Source organism: Vanellus vanellus (genome assembly GCF_965231255.1).
Source record: "Vanellus vanellus genome assembly, chromosome: 7".
In the NCBI taxonomy this organism is placed as follows: domain Eukaryota; kingdom Metazoa; phylum Chordata; class Aves; order Charadriiformes; family Charadriidae; genus Vanellus; species Vanellus vanellus.
The window spans coordinates 36,478,230-36,501,199 of NC_138912.1; the positions used below are offsets into that span (position 1 = coordinate 36,478,230).

At 39.0% G+C, this 22,970-nt stretch overlaps 1 protein-coding gene across 2 annotated transcripts in view; it reads left to right on the forward strand.

Moving 5' to 3' along the window:
• The first annotated feature begins 4,392 nt into the window (after nucleotides 1-4,392).
• The window catches only part of MYPN (myopalladin), a 79,809-nt gene continuing 61,231 nt past the window's right edge, over nucleotides 4,393-22,970 (forward strand). Inside the window, exon 1 of one of the 2 annotated variants that reach the window (XM_082486801.1) lies at nucleotides 4,393-4,837. In XM_082486801.1, coding sequence (XP_082342927.1) covers nucleotides 4,806-4,837 — 32 coding nt within the window. In that variant the 5' untranslated portion in view covers nucleotides 4,393-4,805. Of the gene's footprint in view, nucleotides 4,838-19,002; nucleotides 19,309-22,970 lie in introns of those variants that run through there. The other variant, XM_082486799.1, reaches the window with a different exon arrangement.

A 22,970-nucleotide genomic window follows, 5' to 3' on the forward strand; every position in this document is an offset into this window, starting at 1 on the left:
CCCTCTGCCAGAAATTAACGCAGTTTTCAGCATTCTGGGCACAAGTCTCTCTCTCTGTCAGAGCATACACACGGTGGGCAAGTTAAAACAGTTTTTCTGCTAAACACATATCTCTAGTGGAGCAACTAAAGATAAGTTTACATGCTAGACACATTTTTTAGCTTTTTTAAAGCTTTTTTTCCTAGGATTTTGCTTAGTACTGGGTTGGGAATCCAAGTGCAGTTTCCTTAATTAGCAGCCTCTCTACAGCAGTCCCGCGATCCCCCTTTATGTAGGTCAGGACCAGGCACACTTCACAGCAAGTGATTTTGCAAACTATAGGTAAGAAAGGTGCTGTGTTCAGTGTCATTTTGCTCTGTAATAGAAAGCATTAAAAAAAAAAAAAAAACCAAAACCCAACAAATGGGATGTCTTGGTCCAGCCATGTAATGCTCCTTTGCATACCTAAATAGGTGAGATTCTACAGGACCTCTCAGAATTTGTGGTTGTAAATTTATCAGTAGAGATCCAAACCAGAAATATTAATTTAATCCATAGAGAAAATGAGATGGCTGCGTGGCTGACCAAGGCTAAATGATGCACCGCTTTTCCAGGTAGCAAATGCGCGGGTTCGTTATTTAAAGGAGAGATGGGAGTTATTTGCCTTTTCCATTCGGCATATAAGAACGGAAGGTTAGCAGTAGCTGTTACACATAGCGCATGCAGGAAAACATTTCATTATCTTCTAAACTTCCTTTTCGCTTTATTTGGGAGACCACCAGAGTAGTAACTGGGAATAACTACAGTGTGAAGTATATTTTAAATATTGTCATTCATTGTGCAATGTGTCCTCTGGCCAGCATGTGGGGATATGTCCATGTACTTGAAGAGAACGTTACATGCCCAGTACAATTTTTACACAGAAAAGTATTTCCATATAACTGGCATTAAGTAAGAAATACATGAAACAATATACCATGTTGCACAAATCTCACCTTCCTTGTGTAATAGACAGCTATTTTATTTAAAGGAATTATTTTAGTCCTCAAATCAGATTACTGTAAGTTAAAGAATTCAAATGTGTCTTCAAATAAAGTATAAGCCATGTTTTTATTTCACTTGCTACGTATCTTAGGACGTTTTCTGTGCCCGAGAAGCCGTACCCTGCCTGTCTTAATGCCTTGAGGAAGCCCGTTCCTTCCTGGGCTAAAGATACAGAGGCAGCAGGGGGGCGGCAGTACCTGCCCTGGTGCCACACCAGTGCCTGGACTCCCGGCCACTCTATGCAACCAGTTCTGCATCCACTGGCACCAAATCTGCCAAAATGTGGTTCTGTAGTTGCAGCAGTGAAGAGAACTGCGGGTGAGCGTGCTCGCACCTCAAAATTCCCATTGTCCGTTCTTGTACTTGCAAAAAACCCCAGTGTTTTGCAGTGATGCAAAATTCAGTGAAAACAAGAAATGTCAATCTGGTTAACTTCTGGGAAGGGATTTATACCTTCTAAGTGCCTTAGCACAGAGGGCTTCCTATTACAATTGCACGGTCTTCTTATTGATGGTCATAACAAGCAGGAAGCTATTTTCAGTTGCCCTGCCATTATTAAAATAGCCATGCTTGGCTTCTGCCTGGGGATCGCTGTCAGCACAGTCGTGTTTTTTAAATTGTACCCATTAATCACCCATTCAAATAATACAAAAATGAAAAAAATCATATATAGTGTTTACTAACCTATACTTTATTAGTGGAAAACATCTTTCAGTTAATAATGATGTTTTTGAAGGCTACTGTGTTACGGACTAAAACTTTCTGTATAGCTAATAACAGAGATGGACTCTGCTTTCTGCCTCCATTTTCTCCTGGCAACAGTCAGAATGTACTTTATAAACATTAATTCCTCATTTCAACCCCCTTTTGTTGCATACTCTGATGTGTCACAGACCACAGAAAATAGAAATGGGTGTCCAGAACAGCTGATAACATGAAATTAGAGATGTCAGCATTTCGCTGTGAGAAATTACTAACCTTTGTGTGAAGCCTTTGTGTAGAATATTCTTGATTAAGACAAAGGAAAGGCTTTAGAATGCAAATAGCCTTACAAACGAGGTACGGCCAGGGCCAGACCCTTTCATGCCGTTTCAGTTTTAGGCTTTATCCTTATATTCTTCACAGTATCAATATTTGGATGTTAGTGAATTAACGAAAGTGCCTATGCAGACACGTAGAGTACACGTTTTATATGCTCTGCCACTTTACAGCTGAGCGTGTTTTAGTTTTCTGTCTGCCCACCCTGCTCACTGTAATGATTCTGGTTAGCTCAAATGCAAATGTGCTTACCAGGAAGACCAATAATTTATTTACTGATGGTGATAAAAAATGAACATTTTTGACCGGTTTGTGAAGGTAAATCACTATATAAATACTAAATCAACAATATTGCACATTCTGTGTCTAACTCCAAGCACCCAATTAAGGGAGCTGTTTAAGGATAAGTTGAGGAGTCATACCTTCAAATAAGAGAAGCAAAACCAAAAACTTGCAACACCCCATTTCCCTTATCCTCTCAGGCCACAAAATATAGCTAAAATAGCCAAAAGAATGCTATTCACAGGATGACAGATGCAAAGAAAATGGAAAAGCAGCGAAGGACAAGGATGAATCCTGGACGGGAAGACCACAATGAAGGAAACGAGCTGCCCTTTGCATTAGGTATGAAGCTCTTGTGCTCACAAACTCCCGTGTGTATCCAACATCCCTGAGGCCGCAGGAACTGCAGCTCGTGCTCAGAGTGACTACCCCATATTCCGGCAGTACGGCAGAAGCCATACAAGTGCCCAGACACCTTCAGGTGGGGGGTGAGGATGCTGAGCATTTTCGAGCACCCCACACAGAGGGTTGGGAGTGCAGCCCCTTCCCGCATGTGGCACGTTCTCTTCCTATTGCAGCGGTTTTGCACAATTACATGAATTTTTCTGTTATAAAGAGATCAGCAGGCCAGGTGCTAACTGAACACCAGGAAATTCCCTTGTAATCTTTTGGTTTTTTTTAGTTTAAGTGTTGGATGCTGAGACACCAGTTCCCATGTCATTAAACTGGGCTTTTGATCAGGCCAAAACACTGATGTTTGATTTTTAAGGTGCAATCCTACAGGAATAGAAGATCAATAATTGAGCCAGTTCTGCCTCGCAGAGACCAATTTGAGAACACACTGAACCTCAGCTTATAAAATAGCAGCTCCAAGTGGTGCCACATGCTGCTGATTCTGACATGACACTGTGTCTTTGCATGGCAGGATGATGAAGCACCCTAAAATTAGCCTTCTTACTATTTCGTAAAGAGCGGGCAGAAAGGTAGCAGCCTGTACTGGAGAGAACAAAGAGGCACAGGAGAGGACCAGAACTGAGGCTCACGCACAGGCTGGTCACAACACTTCATGGTGAGCACTCTTGGCTTCTTTGTAAATTTCCATGTTGGATTGTTTAGTGTCATTTCTTATCCCAAGCCCAGGGCAACCTGATTGTGAAAGAAAAAAGGTGCTGTGTAAGCAGAGGTGGGGTGGAGGGTTCTGTTCTCTCAGGGGGCTTGGGAGACAGCAGAGGGGAAAACAAACCGTGAAAATGACACAGATGTTCTCTTCTTAGAGGTGTGGTGGGAGCTGGCATTTAATCCACAGAATTAAGTTTCTGGCTAATGAAATAGAACTGGGAACGGAAGATAAAATAGTACCGGGAAACCAGAAATGCCACCATAAAGCCCCCTCTCTGTTGAGCTAGACTGAATTTTTCCTGATACTCAGCTCCCTCTCCACCCCATTTCTTGGGTGATAAAGTCCTTGGCTTTATAAGGAATACGATTTGAGAGAAAAAACCTTCCAGGCAGTAAGAAGATAGGCATGGATGTATTTAGGTATAGGAACAGAAATAGTGAAGGAAAAGGTCCTGAACCAGAAAAACACTTGCAGATGATGAGAAAAAAAGAAACAGTAAGGAAATATTTGAATATCAGAGGGCACAACAGGCATGACATGAAATAGACGTTAGGGCTGATTGCTAGGAGAGAAGACGACACAGCATGCATCTCTAGGAAGCAGAGGACTCCGCCATCAGCTAGGTCTAACAGCCTGTGGCCCTGTGCTTAAACAATTGTCAGGACATGCTGTTTTCTCTATTCCTACGATAGGACCCTGTGAAGAATAGCTGGGGAAAAAATAATAACTCTGAAGCATAAACTGTGACCATGTTCAAACTACATCCAGCTGTTTCTGCTAGTAGTTACTGCTCAAAAAATATGGGACTATTTTGCAACAGAGGTATTTCTATTTAGTGAAGATGATTAGACAGTACTTTGCAGCTTTTGTAATTTAATTCAGGATAAGACTCATGATTTCACATGTATTACTGAAACCCAGAAGGGCATGATACTGTGAGATCTATTTCGGTGCAGTTAGCAACTGATAGATATTTGGTATAGCATGGACTGAAATGTGGCGTCAAAGCAGTAATGAATCTGTGCCATTTGTATCAACTACAGTACAGGACATCTCTGTTCAAAAAGTGGATTAGATATTCACAGTGGATGAAGACTCTTGGACAGATGGAAAATTAGATTTCTCTTGCAGGGGTTGTTAAGGGGCTCCACAGAAATTATATGTGAGCAGTCAGAGCCTGGAGTACTTGGAGGACTGTAACTCTGAATTTCCTATGATGTAAGTCTCAACCTTAGCATTAGAACAAAAGATTTAAAAAAAAAAAAAAAGTATTTGATTTTGGAGACAGAAGAAACGTAAGCTATATGAGAACAGCAATCAAATCCACATAACTCTGTGAAAAATGGAATCGCTGCTGCTACCTACACACAATTCGTATGTAGAGAAACCTATTGACTCCTTATGTTCCCAGAGATCTCCTATGCCAATACTTACTAAGCTCCCCTTTAGGAAAGAAAGATTGCCACAAACTTGTAATCTTTTGTTTCTGATTACTGACACTGGAGTTGTACAAAATGCTGACAGTCGTGTTGTTGATTTTTTAATGCGAGTAATTTAGAGACTCTTCTTTCTCTCCAGAAAATCTCGGGACAATGTTTTTTGGGATACTGTTTCTTTGTTTGTTTGGTCTACCAGCATAAAAAAACCCCAAAACTGTTTCAATTTAAAACTTCAAGCTTGTAAAGGGGAGGCCAAAGTTACTATATATCACTTGGAAGCAGAAGCAGTAGAGCAGCCACCTGTGCCAAACCTCCATTGCATTTAGCTGGCTTTTTTTTTCTTGGATAGGGAGAGAGGTAGCAGTGATTCATCACCCGTCTGACTGATGAAGACTTTCTTGTCATTAATGTCAGCAAGCCACTAGGACACCACTAAATATGATTGCTGATCCCAATCAGAAATTATCATTTCTTAATGAACTTTCACTTAACACACATATATTTACTTTCATAAAAGAAGACTACAGGGCTATTTCCAGTTTCTGGGCAGGGTTCTAGAGCAGCAAAACGACTCTTAAACATACCTAGACATAAATTTGAGAGTAGTCTTAGGGCTTGGGTCCCTGGAGATTTAAGAGAGACTGTTCCTGAGCCTGTCTCAAGAAAAGACACAGCATTTCCACAATATCCAACTGAGACATAGCAGCTTCTGTTCACCCCATGACCCAGTGGAGACATCCAAAACCAGACAGATTACCAGCATGGAAGGCAGCTTGAAATTCCAATTTCATCAGAGAACATTTCCACAACATTTTTTAGCCAGTAGACTTGTAAAAAAACATTGTGCCCATTGTGATAAAACTTTTGCAAATACAAACAACTGAATACAAACAATATTGTATGCTTATAAGCTCATAGCACACTCAGCCAGGCAAACTGGCTCTTTAACAGACAGTATAAATATTACAAATTAAATTCCTTTCAGTGTAACTTTTTTTTTTTTTAACAAAATGAATGAAAACAATGCTTATTTGGCCTTATGGCCAAGTGGCTGCTTTGTAATAAACAGCATTAGGATTAAAAATCACTTTCCCTGAGAGACAAATGACATATGATCTTTATAATTTTTCCTGACCTCTCGTTCAAGTTTAGGCCTCTAAATAGCTCATCACCATTATAAACCTGTTTGTGTTATCCTTTGAGTTTATAATAACCATAAGCATTAAAATAGTCTGTTCATAACCATAATAATCCCTACTGGCTTCCCTGCAGAATTATAATAGACATGAATCTAGAAGTGTTTTGTTTATAATCATTACAAATAGTCATAATTTCCAGTGAGTTATATCAGCAATGATCTCTTAAGAATGTAGTATTTGACATTTTCAAGTCAAATTTATGAAAATTATTATCTTTTGGCCAAGATTTAGTTTAGAATAGTTAATAACAATACCTACAATTTTAAAGTCCTCACTTTAAAAGTTTCCACACCATTAGTTTTACAGCTAATTTTGACTGGATACAGAACTCTATTTGCCCAAATAACAATAAAAAAGATACTGTTATTATACTAATTTTCCTGATGTTTTCTAACAAAACCACAGCAAGCTGAAAGAAATACCATTTGACAAGTAGAATTAAAATGTTTGTTAAAACGCAATTTACATTTACATATTTTGAAGTGAGATTTAAAAGCTCAAGAATTACCAAATAAATTTATGTTTTTAGCCATATTTCAGGAAACTTACACTTTTTAAAGCATTTGAGAAATTAAAGAGTTAAATACCATGCTTGCCTCTGCCATAATTTCTTTGGACATATAGTGATCAACATAAAAAGAATAAACCCAGAAACTAATACTATATTCATTGCCACATATTTTCTGATGTAAACATTTGGCTGCATCAAATCCTGCATCTCAGGATCTAGAGCAGAGAGATCTTCACATCTCTGCAAAAGAACCAAAGGTTTTCTCTTGCTCCACAGAAATAGAGAGCAAGGAAGAGTACAGTACATAAGGAGTTTCTTTCGTTAAGTTTTTCAAAACCAGGAAAGGAAACAATACTGCTTGGAGCACTGTTATCCCTCCTTAAGAGTTTCAGCAATACAATCAGAAGGAGCCCATGGGAGCACGTACAACGTAGCCTTATCTGCAAGGTGGAGACTCTTACTAGAGGCCTCATTCTTGGGAATCAAATTATTCATTGGGTCTTGGCTTTTAAACTTTATTATCTTGACTAAAGCTGGGAAAACTCTGCAAGTTCTTCCCACTGAGCTCTTTCTTTTGGCCCTCCCTAGCCAGTAAGTCAAAGCCATCACTTCCCCTGGTCCCTTTTCCTCGAGGTCAAACCCTCAGATGGGTAAATTGTTTCTCAATGGAAGTCAATTCAACCAATGCCAATTTAAACTAGCTGAGTCTTGACAAGTTTATACCACAACTCAAAACCCCACAACTGAGTATGCCAAGTATGAAAAAATACATGTTTTTACTGCTTTCATGCAGGGGAGTCAGCTAAGTAAAATGCATTTCACGTAACCTCTGTCCATCGCAGCATGCTACTAGCAGTTCTGGCTCCCCTTCCTGCTCCAGCCCCCACTTAAACTTCTCTATTCACTCAAATACCTGAAATCCTATTCAACAGCTCAATACACAACAAAACAAGTCTGCTCTATACAGGAGGAATAGGTTTCATATACAATACACATGGTTTATAAACATTATGGTTGAGACTTTCTAAAGTATGTCTCTTCAAAATACGTATTTTGATTTTTTAAAAATGGGGAGTAAAGATTAGATGACTGCCTCTAGTCACTCAAATGTCAAAATCTTGGCCAACGTGAAGTTATATAAACACTCCCAATGAGAATATACAACCAGATCTACACAGGTAATCCCTCAGCTTTTCAACAAACATGTAAGAAAACTGAAAGTATATCTTTTTAACTGTTCAATGAAAACATAGGTTTGGTCATCATATCTTGCCTTTGAATTTCCAAACTAGAAAAAATTTCATTATAAAATAGATGTTTTCTTGACTTACTATGTTGTCCTGATTTAACATTAGGCATATACTTTAAGAGCATTATGTCTAAAATGTAGGTCAAATATTGAGTTTCCACAGCCCCACATCATCAATTTAACATGCCAAAATTGTTTTATTGTGCTTTAAAAGCCCTTTACTAATTAGATTAAATTAAAAATACTTACCATCATATTTGCATTTTCTTTCTAAGTGTCACAGTTTGGAGTCTTCCAATATTCTTCCTTTTCTAAAGCAAAAAGAAGTGAGACATTTAAAAAAGCTTTTTCAAAGGCACCCTAGGCAGAAAGAAAATTCCTTTTTATAACTTGTGTGATAGCACATAGCATTACTATATGTCACTGACGTACCAGTTGGGCTAAACTTGGCTTGTAATATGCGTGGTTTACCAGATCAGAATATATTTTAAATCCTGTGATATATCTTTTGACTCCTTCCATTGAGTAAATCGATATTTTGACTGTTTGGAAAGTAGATGGTTCTGGAGACTGACAACTAGAGAAGTAGAACCATTGGTTTAAATGTGGCCTGGGAAAGTCGTTGTAAACATTTTTGGTGATTTATTTGAAATGAATTAGAGGTCTTATTTAGTTTCCTCTTAGAAAAGGTGTATCTCTTTCTATTTCTTTCTCTCTCTCTCTCTTTCTCTGTCTTATATACTTCTGAAAAAGTCACGTGGCATAGTTAGCAATTTGCATGGCTAGTCCGAATGGCCAGTACCTCCTGCTATTGTTGCTCTGAGGTTATGTTCTGGGTCATGATCCTTACTTCAGTAAGTGAGCTTGCATTACCTGAGTATCACTTGTTCTTTAGCTAGACAGAGTGATTCTGATACTGCTGGTACTATCAAATTACTTTAATTGTCATCTCTGTTCCCAAGTTTGCTGGTGTTTTGACAAAAAAGACCCTTATTTTAAAATTCTGTCAGTAAAGTTGTATCCTAAAAACCCAGGTTTTTTGAAGCTTATTATCTGTACATATAATTTTTGCAGTGCGTCTTCATATAAATTTTTACAAATTATGTTATAATGCAAGACAGTTTAAAATTACAATGAAAAAAGCAACATTTAAAGTGGGAAGGTGACTCAGTGGCCTGAGGGAAGGCGTTCCAGACAGATGAGGCGGCATAAGGGGAAGAGTGCCAGAATCACCGGGAGGGGCTGGTAAACTGATCTCAAGTGTGCATAATAAGGTGGCACACTAAAGTGCTGGTAAAACAGTAACTGCTTATCAAATCGGTCACCTAACAAGACTCAAGAGTTTGGGAATTACATCCTAGTTATGCTTTCACTACAAAACAACACTTTTAATACAAAGGAGGAAAATTTTAAAAGCTGTAGAACTTCTGCAGAAGTTGGTTTTTTCCTTTGTCTGCACAACCAGAGAGCTGGGCAGAGGGAGTGCTTTCTGAACACCATGCACAAGGGGTGAAAGAATAGCCACTAGCACTCAATAGCCAGACAACACGATTCCCCTAATCCCACAGGACATTACTGCATTTTATTTGTTAGCATAAAGACAGCCACGCTTTTCTGCTGCCACCATGTGTTGAGACAATAGGTTCCATGTAAGTATGGACATAATCTCTCTTCCCCAGCTGTGGCCCTTCCGACTGACCGTTTCTCAGCTCACCCTGTCGCACCATTGTAGCGCACTATACACAGTCTCTCCTTTCCTTGGAGTTTGCTTCTGCCGTATTTCAGCAAACTATTATCAAGCTATGTCCTCCTGCTACCTAATTTATGCATGTCAAGCTCTCATCTTTAGTTAGTTCCTCTAGCCACCTCACTGAACAATTATGTTGCTGTCCTCCAAACTGTTTATCCCAGGCCTACCCAGCTGAGGTGATCCGACGACCAGAAGTTCAGAGATGAGCTGACTGCCATGCACACTGCTGATAAACCACCGAAACTCTTATCTGAATGTGCTTGGAAAGCACGAGGTCTCAAGAAATATTTTTAAAACGTAGACTATCCATGAAGGCCCTCTCCTTATTCTCTTCTAGCAAGAGTCATTTAAGACATTCTAATTAGGGGTGTATCTCCTAAAGTATAATTTTGGCAACTAAGTTATTGAATGTTTTGTGCTATTAAACATCTGACTAGAGCTGATTTTCTCTACAGTCCTAGTTGTCTATAACAGGCGCCTCTGATGCTCAAAACACCAGCCCTTCGTTCTGGTTTTGCTTACTCTCAAATCCTAAAGGTCCTGATGTATACTACCATTAGGCTGAACTGCTGCAGGCTCTTGCCAGCTGCCCAGCCCTTTGTGTTTAATTTGCTGTAGGCCTCAGGGCCTCTAACATAAAACAAAGAAATACGCTGGATAACCACCATACCCAATTAGGAAAAGGATACTGAAGATACCCATATTTTACATAAATGGTATATATGGTCTTAGTTCAGACAGACAAGAACCTCTGAGTCTATTTTCCTCATTACCTTGCAACTCACATTAAGTGGGTTTCCACAAATAATAGCCACACTTCATTTGTTCTTTTATGTTAAAAGCACTTACAGATGGACCCTCAGTGAAGTCTTCCAGGTCTTTAAGGATTTTGGAATTTCTTTCTAAGTATCCTGAATGAAATTCTGCTCTCTGTTCTAGATGTGCAATGCCCTTTAAGTGATAAGGACTGCACTGTAAATCTCTGTTTGACGAATGTGTAATTGGAAATAGCGACTGTAGTTACAAAATACGCCTTACTAGACTGACTCTTAATCCGCTTTTAAAAATACAATCCATAATGTGGTGTTGTGTTAATTTCAACCCCAAGTCAAAAGCATTCATGTATACGACCCTGTCTCTGGACAACAGTAAGCGGTTAACAAAGGCAGACAGTGTAGATGTCAGGCCTGCTTAATATCAACCCTAGAAATAGCTACCCCGAGAAAAAAAAAACCCAACTTTTATTACAATGCAAATAAAAGGAGAAAAAGTTCAAATACTCAACATATAAAATATATAAGAAGTCTTTCACTTTAGTAACGTTCCTGTATTTCACTTTCCTTTAGATTTAGGTATCAAGATACCTCCACTCTCTGTACCAGTCCTTCTGACAATCTGTTCAGTTGGTATAATCATGGCTATAAACATCCTTTTTAGATGTTTCGGAGATGTATGTTCTGAAGAAAGGTAAAGAAGCCAATTGAAATTGACAGATCTGTAACTGCTGGGGTCTAACTCTGTTTTATCTGAAGAACAAATTAGACAAGCCATGAAAAAGGGGAGAGCAAAACTCAGAAAAGAACAGCAAAAGTACAAACACGGTGTTTGGCTTAGTGCCCTCTCTTACATATAATCTGAGGAAAACAAGTCCATCATTGTATCAGCTACAGCAAGATCTGGCAAAACCGTACCAGCGTCCGACTGAGTCGGTGCCAACCGGTGCTCTCTTAGTTGGAAATTTGAAATAACATAGCAAAATTAGTCTTGTCTGCTAAGCCACATTCTTGTTAAAAACAAGAGAAGGAAAGACATGAAAGACAGGAAATAAAGTGAGGAAATAAAACAGGGAAGGAGAGGGTCATAGTAGGAATGCAAATCTCACATAACACAGAGTGTCCCAAATTAGGTGAAGACAGTAGAACTGGCATTATCAGATCCCCTTTTATGGTCTGTTTTGGACTAGTCATGCCTTGCAATCAGGACAGTGAAATCCTATAGTGCCAGAATGGATCCTGCAGTCTCTGACGATGCTGGGAGTAGTAGCCCTGATTGTAAATCTCACACCTTTCAACCAAGCTGGTTTTTTGGCATCAATGTCAAATCAAGCTTCCTCCTGCTTCACTTGCCCAAAGAAAGTCATGAATGGAACAGCACATCCCTGTGATATTTTGTTCAGTAATCAAACCCAGTTTCTAGGTTATTGATTTCTGATCTTGTGTTTCTGTTCATTACCAGACATAGTCTCCACCAAGTCATCGGATTTTAAAGACAGGAGTCCTCATTAGTATTATCTCTTTTTTTCTGTATTTGATTTTTTATTGATTTTTCTAAAACAATCTTATGTAACAGGTTGCATCAAACTTTTGCTTCTTTGGGCAACTGTCAGTCTCTCTGTATCAATATTTGCTGTGTGCTCTACGAATCACTGAAGTCTGGTAGCACTGACCCCAGAAATAAGGCTGATGCGAGCCAAACCCTGCACCCAGAGATGATGGTAACTTCAAGGAGATCCTATTCAGCCATGTGAGCACTTCCAGGTAGAGCTCAGGCATTTTATATTTGAAACATGAAGGGAAACTATAGACTGTAAAATTTGAATGCTAGCAAATTAAAGAACCCAGCTGCTTGTACAATGTTGTTTAGATATCCCAACTTAAAAAAAGAATTTCCCTTGCAAAAGGAAGAATGTAGAAGAACCTAATAAAATATTAACAATACAGGGAACAGTAAAATGGTAGTGAACAGACACTTTTTGCTAATTCTTTTGTATTACAGGCATCTTTGCAAGTTGACCAAGTTCTTTGAAAGGCTAATATTATACAAGATAGTATCGCACAACGGATAATACTCCACAAGAACAAAAAGATCGTAATTTAAATAAGGATACAGTGTCCTCCATGTTTTTTAGGTAGGGAATCCACCTCAAAGAATCTTCTACAGTTGAGTAAAAGTTTTTTACAAAAAAGGGATTTTACAAGTCCCCTTTTACAATTGCCACACATAGCATCAATTATTTCATGTTCTGGGGATTATCTCTGTTTTATAGAAATCTTTATGACACTTTTCAGCTGTACCATTTCAACTACAAGAAACTTGGTTTATTTTTACCTAGCCAGTTTTACCAGACTGGTATATTTTTACCTATTGATTCATTTTAAAAGCAAATAGACAGAACATTGGTTGAAACTGGATGAGGATAGTACAAGAGTCTGTGCCTCTGTGTGGATGACTGAAAGACTGCTTTCATTACTGTGGCTAAAACTAACTTTTGGGGAAAGTCTGACTCCTCTCCTACTGATGGTAATGACAGAACAATCACTGATTCCATTGGAAACAGCATCAGGCCCCATAAATTACTAGTACATTTCGTCTAAATAATTAACGAGACTGAAAAATTCCGTAGTAACACTCAGTCAATCCTCACATGAGCTCTGCCCTATTAAATGATAAAGCCTGTTCTGAGCAGGGTGAAAAAGAAATAGGCACTGAAGGAATGTTTCAACATTATTATTTGTGTCTCCTACAGAAAAGAGCTACCATTTCTTTCATCCTTCTGATATGTCTCCACTTCTAAAATTAGAATCTGAGTTAGAATCACACAATACCTGGCAGGCTCATGCTGAGAGATGCACTACATAATGATAGGAATAGAAAATATCCAACTCATATTATCTTACACTAGGTTTGCGAATCGCTAGTGAACTAGCTTTACCAGAAACATCCAGAAAATTCCTATTAACACTTTTCTTACCAGAAGAACAATGGCCTTAAGGTAATTAATTAAAGTCTATAACCTAAAAGAGAAATAGAGCTTGCCACTGCTGTTCAGATTACTCGACCTGTAAATGTAATACCGTAAGCAGCAACTAGTCACTGATGCTCCAAGAAAAGACATCATGGCTATTGTCCAAAGCTGCCCAGGTAGGGAGCAATTCACTGCCCTAGGTGTAGGCTAGTATAACAAAAGACAAAGTAGGTACTTTGTGAGTCAACATTCATATTCGACAGCAAAATGGTGACAGGTCTGCTAAGCCTCTCTTCTGAAGTTATTGCTTCAGCCCATTAGAGCAAACTTGTCTAACTCACTGTCTAGTTCATACTCTGCAGTAGAAAGAAATGAGTTCAGCCTTGTGATGAGCAAGACCAGTGGTTGGTGGGACACAAACCAAAAGCGTGTAGTAACCCTGTGCTCCACTGGGCTCCGGAGACATCTGCAAAATCACTACCTCACTAGAACTTGACTGCAAAGAACCTTAAGGAAGCTTTCAAAGAAATGGAACATATAGTATTTCGGTTACAGAATTTCCAATGGGAATTTTAAAAAATCACAATCTAAAACCCTATCAGAACTCTAGGACCACTTACAGGGACAATATTAATATTTTTGACAGCAATTGGGAATTGGATTACAATTACAGGCAAAAAAAATGGTCTTGTAGAAAATGTTGCTTAGACATCGTGAGATTTTTTTCTTCCTTTTCCAGTTTTCCCCATCTTTCCACATTTTCTGTTTGTGAGATAGTTGTATAAACACCATCTTCCTGCTCTGTATAATTGAAGGTCACATGTGGTAGTCACAAGAACACAATTATTATTGCTGTTATTGCACATACTTATGGGCAATAAGAGAATCTGCTGCTGTATTGTATATTTGGCGTTTCCCAATCATCGTTCAGAAAAACTCCAATAAAACTGGTATGCAAAAGTGGGGGTTCTGTCTTTTCTCAAAACTTGTTCTTATATATGAAAATTCAAGACACAAGTGCAATTATTAGTATGATATCACTGTTTCTTTCGAATGTCTTCTCTTTCGTAGGCTGGGCTTTAATAAAATCCATGTGAAACCCGTAGTTACAGGCAGTAAGTATTTGATTTTCAGAAGCATGTACTATGTTCCTCTAAATCTAGAGCAAATTTCTCTTGTGTTATACAGTACCTTCATCAGCTTAATGGCAAGGATCACACACACTTTCGTGAACCCATGACAGCATGGTAAGAAGTTATTACACTATATCTGATACCAGCTTTGGCAGTTGGAGCTCTTTGGATGTGAGTCCCTTTGTCAGTCTCGGAGAGACAGTGGGACACGAGTTTGCTGACAATCCAAACACTGATTTGTCATTTCTACCATTTGTGTATCAGTTCCTGGTGTCCGCACAAAGCTCCTGAAGGATTTTCATTTGTACATTCCCAACTGTAATTCTCAGAATATGCAGACCTTCTTGACAATAATACATAGTCTAGTTGTACTTAGATGTCCTTTCAGAGCCAGGAAATTGCTCACTGTTGTGTGAATGACAGCCTACTTGCTTTTTGCAATGTAGAAGCCGTGCTGGACCATCATTTTCTTTTTTTGTTTGTTATTTTTTGCCAATGTGATATACAGAATGTATCAACTCTGTCTGGATCTACCTCGGCACTCTTGCCTGTCCCTTGCAGAGGCAAATGTGGCAACAGCAATCTGTATCTGCCCATCAGCCAACACTTTTAGTACAGAATCACAACTTGCCACATGCACATCATTGCCCATACCTTTAATCATACTGCAAACCCCTTTTATTGGTTTAAAAATTAAGCCAAGAGATTGATGAGCTGTAAAGCAGAAAACTCTTTCTCCTGTAGACACTGGTGGCACTTTAACACCGCAGAATAAACACACTGAGCGCTGTTACCTCCTTGTGAAATAATGACAGAACAAAGGCAAGATGACATTAGAATGAGCTTTCATTACCAGAGACACTGCCATGCGAGGAAATATCACAACCTACTCTTGTAGACAAAGATACCCGAATATATCCAGCCCCCTTCAGGTGATAAATGCTTATCTGAAACACAGGACAGGCTGTAAGGACCAGCAGCAGTTCTGGTTATACAAAGGAGGGAACGCTCTTTCCATGGTGGCAGGGATTGCTGACAGTGACTGATCAGTTCCTGAAGTAAGCATAAGTGTGTCCACAGTATGCAATTAAATAATCGATAAATGTACATTTTCCCTAAAAATTCAGATCAACTCATAATGGTTGAATGAGTTAGGAAGTATTACCAGAGCTATGGGACCATTTTACATATTTGCCCTTAATGAGTAACAGCAGAAACTCTCACTACTTTGATCTCCCCACAGGCACACAGACAGCTGCTGTGTGTAAACTGACTGGAGCTGATCTAAAAGTGGCTTGGTCTAGTGCAGTTGAGCTTGCTTAAAATCAGAGTCACTTCACAAATCAGCTGCTAAAACATGTTGCCAGCAAGTTTTTCTTTGTGGAATTGATGCCCTCTTTCCTCTGAGCTGCACTGCTAATGTTCAGCTTGGTGCAGGTTTTTTTTCTTTCTGGAACTGCCTGAGGCTCAGTCTGGCTCCATGTGTATGGCCACTTAGCTGGCTCCCAGTCTTCTTCTGGTCCTGCCTCTGTCCTCTCTCTGCTTCCAGCCTAACTAAACGTCAGCAGCACTCAGTTTTAGGCCTTTTGTTCTAAGGTGGTATTCCTGCTCAGAATACAATTTTGAGGTTTATCCAGCTGTTTTTCATCACTAGCTTCTGTGATAAGTATCTAACTAATCAGGATGCCCTGTAATATATGTCCCAAAGCTTACTGCCAACTTGCAGCTGTCAGCACTATTTCCAGCACCAACCTCTAAAGCCAAAATAAACTTTAGTACAGGCGTAATTGTGAGCTTGAGGTAGCTTGAATTGGAGAATTTCTTATTCCAAACTAATTAAGCAAATATATGCTATATGCTAGGTACATGATACTGACCTATATGTACTACCGTCTTAATCGTAACCTTGAAGTCACTGCAACTATGGCAAGCCTATACCCCAGAGAAGCGCTCATCTGCCTCAGTTACTGTGGGATAGTAAGCTACGCCCTGCTTCTTCCCTGAGCTGTTTCAAAAAAAGGGGTGGTAGATCAATGTTGTAAAGGATAATGACTTCTTCAGACCTTTAGATGCCTTTTCGTTTTTATCTTCCAAGGCTCTAAAACTCTCCAATACTGTACTCTAGGCAGCTTCTTCCAGCCCCAGGGGTATTCACAGGCTTACTGTCAGGCTGGACAACATGTGTGGTATTAAGGGATGCCTTCAGATGACCTCCAAAAGACAGTACAGACGCCTCATATAATTTTGGGCAGTCCACACAGATGTCTAATAATTGTTCTCTACCAAATAATGTGTAACCCAACTCATTTCTCAATGAATGGTTCAGCACATGCCATTAATAGGATTGTATTAATTTCATCCTAATATCTAGAAAATCAAGAATTTTCCATTTATGATAAATCCTGAAGGTTTGCAATTACAGTCTGATAATCCTACTGTGGAATAACAGCCAACCAGCCATGTACAAAGTTCCATTTTAAGACTCACTCCTTCTGCTTGTAAAAGTACTTTGGGCTTTGACAGACAAGATCTGGAGAGAATTAGTGCTCATGTAATTTATTCTAGGACACTACGCCTTATCCTAGAGAGGCAGATGTTCCCTTTTCCCAGCCAGCAAAGACAAAAGGACATAAAGCTGGAGGTCATGATATCCCGAAGTGTTTTTTTAGTGCTCAGCAGTCAAAAGCCTCAATTCACTGTGTTCTAAAAAAGCAGACAGAGGAATGAGAGTATTTTCATGGGCTTTATGCTGTTATTTGCAAACTAGTGAATCTCAAATTTTCTGATGTTGCTCTATCAAGATGACAGCTCTGCAAGACCTGGCACGTTTACTGTGTATGCTCTAACTTCTTGTGGTTCCTGGAAGTTTTGTCCTTGTACCACCTGCTGTTACAATGATCTGTCTGTTTGACACAGTAAAGGCTCGTAACTTCTCTAGTTTCTCAGTGCTGTACTTTCTGCATAACCCTTAGCTCATTTGTTGCACAGATTATTCAATGATTTTGCAATTCTAGCTTCTTATATAAAACTCTCTCTTAAAGTGGAAAATTTCTGCAGATTTTTTTTGGATCAGATTGAATAGTCACTTTGGATTGCTTAATTTTGCAGATCTTGCACAAACAGCTGTTCATAGCTCAGCAAGACTCCATGCACATTTTATAATAACTGCATCTCCGCAGAAGTCCACATAGATTTACAGTTATTTTACCAGACAGATCAGACTATTTTCAGGCTTCAGACTTTGTAGCCTACAGCTCTACAGATCCTGTAACGTCCAAGCCACAGCAGCGTGTGGTACAGAATCAACACGCAGTTCCTGTCAGCACTGTATGGCTCACATCTACAGTTACACATAGTATAAAGAACACATTAGATCTCTATTTCAGTTATAAATTTACTTGAGACATCACCCAACCCATAAAATGCCTAACCTGTCGCCAAAAGAAGGGCTGACTTCACTTATACAATTTTTCCATATCGCTGAAGAAACCACACCGCAAATTCTTTTCATAAAAGAATTGCCTTTACCTCTGAGTTTTCATACTGTTATGCCTCATAAAATGTCTCTCTGAAGAACTACACCCCACAGGAGAACTTCTTTTCTAGCAAAGGTGCTCACTCGATAACATTTTAAGAGAACTGGGAGAAAGTCAAAAAGCCAGCTAATTACATCGTTAGCTGTGGAAAGGCCTATATATCAATTCCCTATAATAAATGCATAACACTTTAGTAATCTTTTAAAATTGAAACCGATGAACACTTTTAATAAAATAATGTATCAAAAATCGAGAGCATTTTTGGTAAGCTGAACTGTTTAGAATTACAGATTATTTTCTGTTGCTGGTGTATAGAATGAGTAGAAAAGAAAATCTAGTCTCTACATTTTCCAAGTGATCGTGATCTGGTAGTTAAAAACTCACGGTTTTAACCAGTAGCTCAGTTTTACAAAATGAAATTTTATATAGTAACAGGGTTTCTCTGTGTACCACTTAAAATATTTTGAAAAGAAATTATTCCACCTATGTTTATATCTCAGTTTTACTTACAGCCAAGTTTCACTTGCCTCTTTTAATTACTTTTCCCCCAGCAGTTTATTTCTGTGCATTGAATCACAAGTTTAGAAGTTCTAGCTTTTTGAGGATTTGTAGCTACAGGCGATCCTTGAGGATTTCTGCATTGTTGCACTGTGTTTATTAAATGGAACACTTCAAAGAAGTCAGGAATATTTTACTATTAAATCACACGCGTTTGCTGAGTTTGCCTTTGGAGTTGCAAACCTTTTACACTGTTACCGGCTGATGGGTTTCCCAGTGACTGTAATCTACGAGTTCTGATCAAAACATAAAGACAGGAGCAATAACTAGTAATTTTAAAGGGCTGAAGTCTAAACCGGCTGACAAGAGTAATACAATGCCACTCCAGCGCCTCTGGGATGAATCAGCAAAACCCGCATAAGCATCTATAGGAGACGTTTCATGAGTGAGGAGAAGGCGCTCGGTGCCCATAGGTGCTGTCAGAGCGGTGGATTCCCTGTCCAATGAGGTGGAATGCTCGGCGGGCACATGGTTTACGCTGCTCAAAATAACTTGGGACCTGCAAACTGACAAATGCTCCGGTGGTGACAGGTTGTCCAGCTTCTTACAGCCATCCTCATAATAACGAAGGTTAACTTCCTTCACCGTATGGACTCCTAGCTGTTTCTGTTCCTGAGGACCCGAAGAATTCCCTCGCTTGCTTAACTTTAAGCTCACACTTCTGGATAATTGTCATCGCTACTAACTGCCAGGGTTGGGCACCAACATCTGGAGGAATTAAAAAGGTAATCCCTCAACTTTAGATTGGTCTACATTTTGATTTTGCAGCACAGGTGCAGACGGGTTTGAAGAGCATGTGTATTTGAATGCTAATTATTGCTGGTAAGACACATACAGGGAACAAATCATTTTTAAACTGACTGACTTAAAATGTGCTGAGGCATGGGTATTGCAGTGAAAGAGAAACAGTGTTCTGCAGCGTTATAAAGGGCTTGAATAGCATTGGCGGGGTTCTCAAAATCCCTTGGAGCCAGTCTGACTCCTCCGAAGAGTCAACAGAAGACTGTAACGACGTGAAAAGTTTCTTGCCGGGACTGCATTCTTCTTCTCACTTATTTTCCCTCCATGTTCTGAGATATTTACGTTCTGGTATTCAGCCTTAAACCAAGACACCATAATTTGGATTTCCTTCTTAAGCAAAATCAAACCTAATTTAACGTGACCCCATAGTTAAATACTTTCTATTTATTTATTTATTTATTTTGTCGTGTAAAATGACTCCACTGGCTATATTTAGTGCTGGGAGATCTGCTCTCTGGATTAATGTACACAACAGCTGCAGAAACAGTCCTGCTAGAAGGGCATAGCTCTCACCCTTGAGCTCTCACTATCTCCCTTGCTCTCTTTCTCTCTCTCAGAAAAGTATTTGACTGTCAGTAGCAAATGTTTGGCCCAATATATTGCAACATTAAGCAGTAATGAGAAGCCTGTCTTAAGTTTTACAAAATAATATGTCAACAATTGACAAGAGAACAGAGTAACTCTTGAGTTTACGTCAAGAGAACATTATACAAAACATGCTAAAGACACCGATTGCTTTACCAGTAGTTTTGTTTTGGTCATGAGGTTTACGTTTATGAAGATGCTCTAGAGTTTAAGAGTGGAAACAAAATCAGCAAATGTTCATGGAACAATTTCATAAACTTCAACTCTGCTCTTCTCCCTCTCCTACACCTCCTGAAGGTTCCTAAGGTCAGGATATTTCTTTCTTTTTGTCTTTCTTTTTTTCTTTCAGAAACAGCTAACAAAATTAAACAGCAATCGGAAGCGTGTTAGCTCCTGTAGCTGAGCAGAACGGTATTTACGTATCAGAAATGATTTATAGTCTATTCAGGAGTTAGTTAGGTTTTGTATTTGACAGACTACCAAAGACAAAGGAGAACTGAGTGCTCTGTGCTGGTTTGCTATTCCTGTGCATTCTTTTAGAGATTTTACAGCAGGTCTTGCTGTGGTACTAAAGGAATGTTTCTTATCAACAGCTGCTAAGAATTAGCAGTCTAGGTATATTTGCACATAACTACAACCTTGAGGTGGTTTGTTAAAAATGTACACAATACTGTAACAGCAATTGGACAATGCATTGTAAACTGTAACCTGAATCACTTGAAAAAAAAAATCAGTTTACTTTTCTGTTTAAAACTTAACTGGTTTAGTAGTTGTTTTCATAAACTGTAATATTCTAGGGGGATGGGCAAATTAATTCTGCCTAATATAAATCTTATTTAAACATTGTCGTTTGAAAATATGATTCAAATGTGAATGCTTTTATGTTACAGTGTTCTTAGGGAAGACCGATGAAAAAGCATAAAAAAGACAGAACAGCAGACAAAAAGAAACAAATACAGTGAGAATGTGAAAAAAGAAAGGCACAACTGAAAAACCTTGGGGGAAAAAATGCAAGCTAGATTTCTTTTGTGTCTAATTTAAGGCTTGTGTTCCCTTTTTCACTAGGAACCAGTATCTGTATGAAAACTGAATCTCATTTTAAAAACAAAACAGCCCATAGATTTGAAATTACCAGACAAAAAGATGTGCCAATGCCATGCAGTTTGCATAGCCCTGCTTTTCCGGGCTTTTCTTTGTCCAGTTTGTGCTTGTTCAGTCTGGCTACACAAGCAGTCGGTTGTCCAGTCTTCAGATACAGGTGTATGACTCCCTTAACATCGGTGTCACTTACCCGCACGGGTAGAATAGAGACTTTTACTCAGCATTTTAAGTTGTGCAAATTCCCATTACAGTACCTTATACGGGGCTGGAATTTGTCCGTCTAGACTGAGCCCATGCAATACATAAATCACTTTTTAACACTGAGAGCAGTCCCAAACTAAAACTTTACAGCAGTCTTCAACCCCATGCATTTGTGGATTTCTGCACTGCTCACGCATACTGCTAGCAGGAATAATAGAAATGACCTAGTTTAAATCATTTGGGTCACGGTCCATGAAAGTGGATTTGCAGTTTTAGCCATGAAAGGCTTGCAGTGTGTGCTTGCATTTGGACCAGGATAAATGAATATTGTTGCCTGTTATATTTTCCATTGAGGACTTCTATGTGTACATTCAGCACCAAATTGTGGACCTCTGCTGTATCTTTTTGGGCCTTTCATATAAACTCTTTCTCGTATGGGCGATCCTAGAAGGAAACTGGACTATACACATTACTTGAATCAATAAAAACTTGTCCTCCATTACAAGCACTTGAAGTACTACACTCAGAGTTCATCCTGACAGCTGAGGCCTGGCCTTCACAGGCCAACGGGAGAGGATGGAGAAACATCCCAGGCAGGCCTCAAAGACAACCCTCACCTGTTTTCCTTTTTGAGCCTTCTAATTTAAAAATCAGATTAAATTTAATTCAGCTTCAATTTGACTTTATATGGAGTTTCTTCAAGATATGTTTACCTTGCAGTTCAAGGAGGGTCACTGAGGAGGCAAAGAGAACTTGAGACATGGGTAAGAAAGGGCCTCAGTTCTCATTTTGAGAAGTACTAAGAAACAATATTAATTACAAGAAACTAAAGACTTTTTGTGATCAGAGTAAAAAGAAAAAAGCTCTTTTCATTATATGATAGTATGAAGGACATGGTGAAAAAGTTCAAGAGCTTTGAACGTTCTTTTGCCTTGAAGAAGAGTTGTGTATTTTACGCTGCTTAGGGTACCCACTACTGTAACACTGAGGTGACAGGCCAGGGCATGACTCCAACTGCTCTCAGGCCTCTTGCAGTGCCTTCTGCAGAATGACCTGAAGAGAGGATTTATCCCATCCCATTTCTGAGATGATGAGTTCCAACTTTTTTTTTTTCTTTTGGTCTTTGTGTGATTATGCTGTCAGCAGGAAAGGGAAGAGACACTAGGGACAAAACACAGCAGTAATGAAGAACGCATTTCACCTCTCCCATTTCTAGCACCAGAAGGACAAATATCACATTTGCTTGCAAAAATAGGTGCTCTAAAGGCTCATTAAAGTTTCTTAGAGCAAAATAAATGCTTTTTTAGGCTTTAACATTTGTACACTTTGAGGCACATTCAAATGCCTGTGGGTGAAATGGTGAATAACTCCAGACAAGAGGAAAAGAGCTGTGTTAGAGGAGACCAACATCACTACAGAAAGCACTCTAGATAGATCCTCTGCTGCAGAAATCTAGTCGTAAATATTCCCAGCTTCAAATCACTTGCCTGTGGTTTGAGATGATTTGCCTAATGTTCATAAAACATTCCTGTGTTAAATTATACCTCTGTAAATTCAAAGTATTTATTACCTCCACATAATATTTTGTCCTGGTTTTAACTGAATATACATCATATATAACTGTATATAGATAACTCAGTTCTATATTCCCTTTCCAAGGGAAATCCAGATAGGAATTTCAGTTTAAAAGGAATTTAAT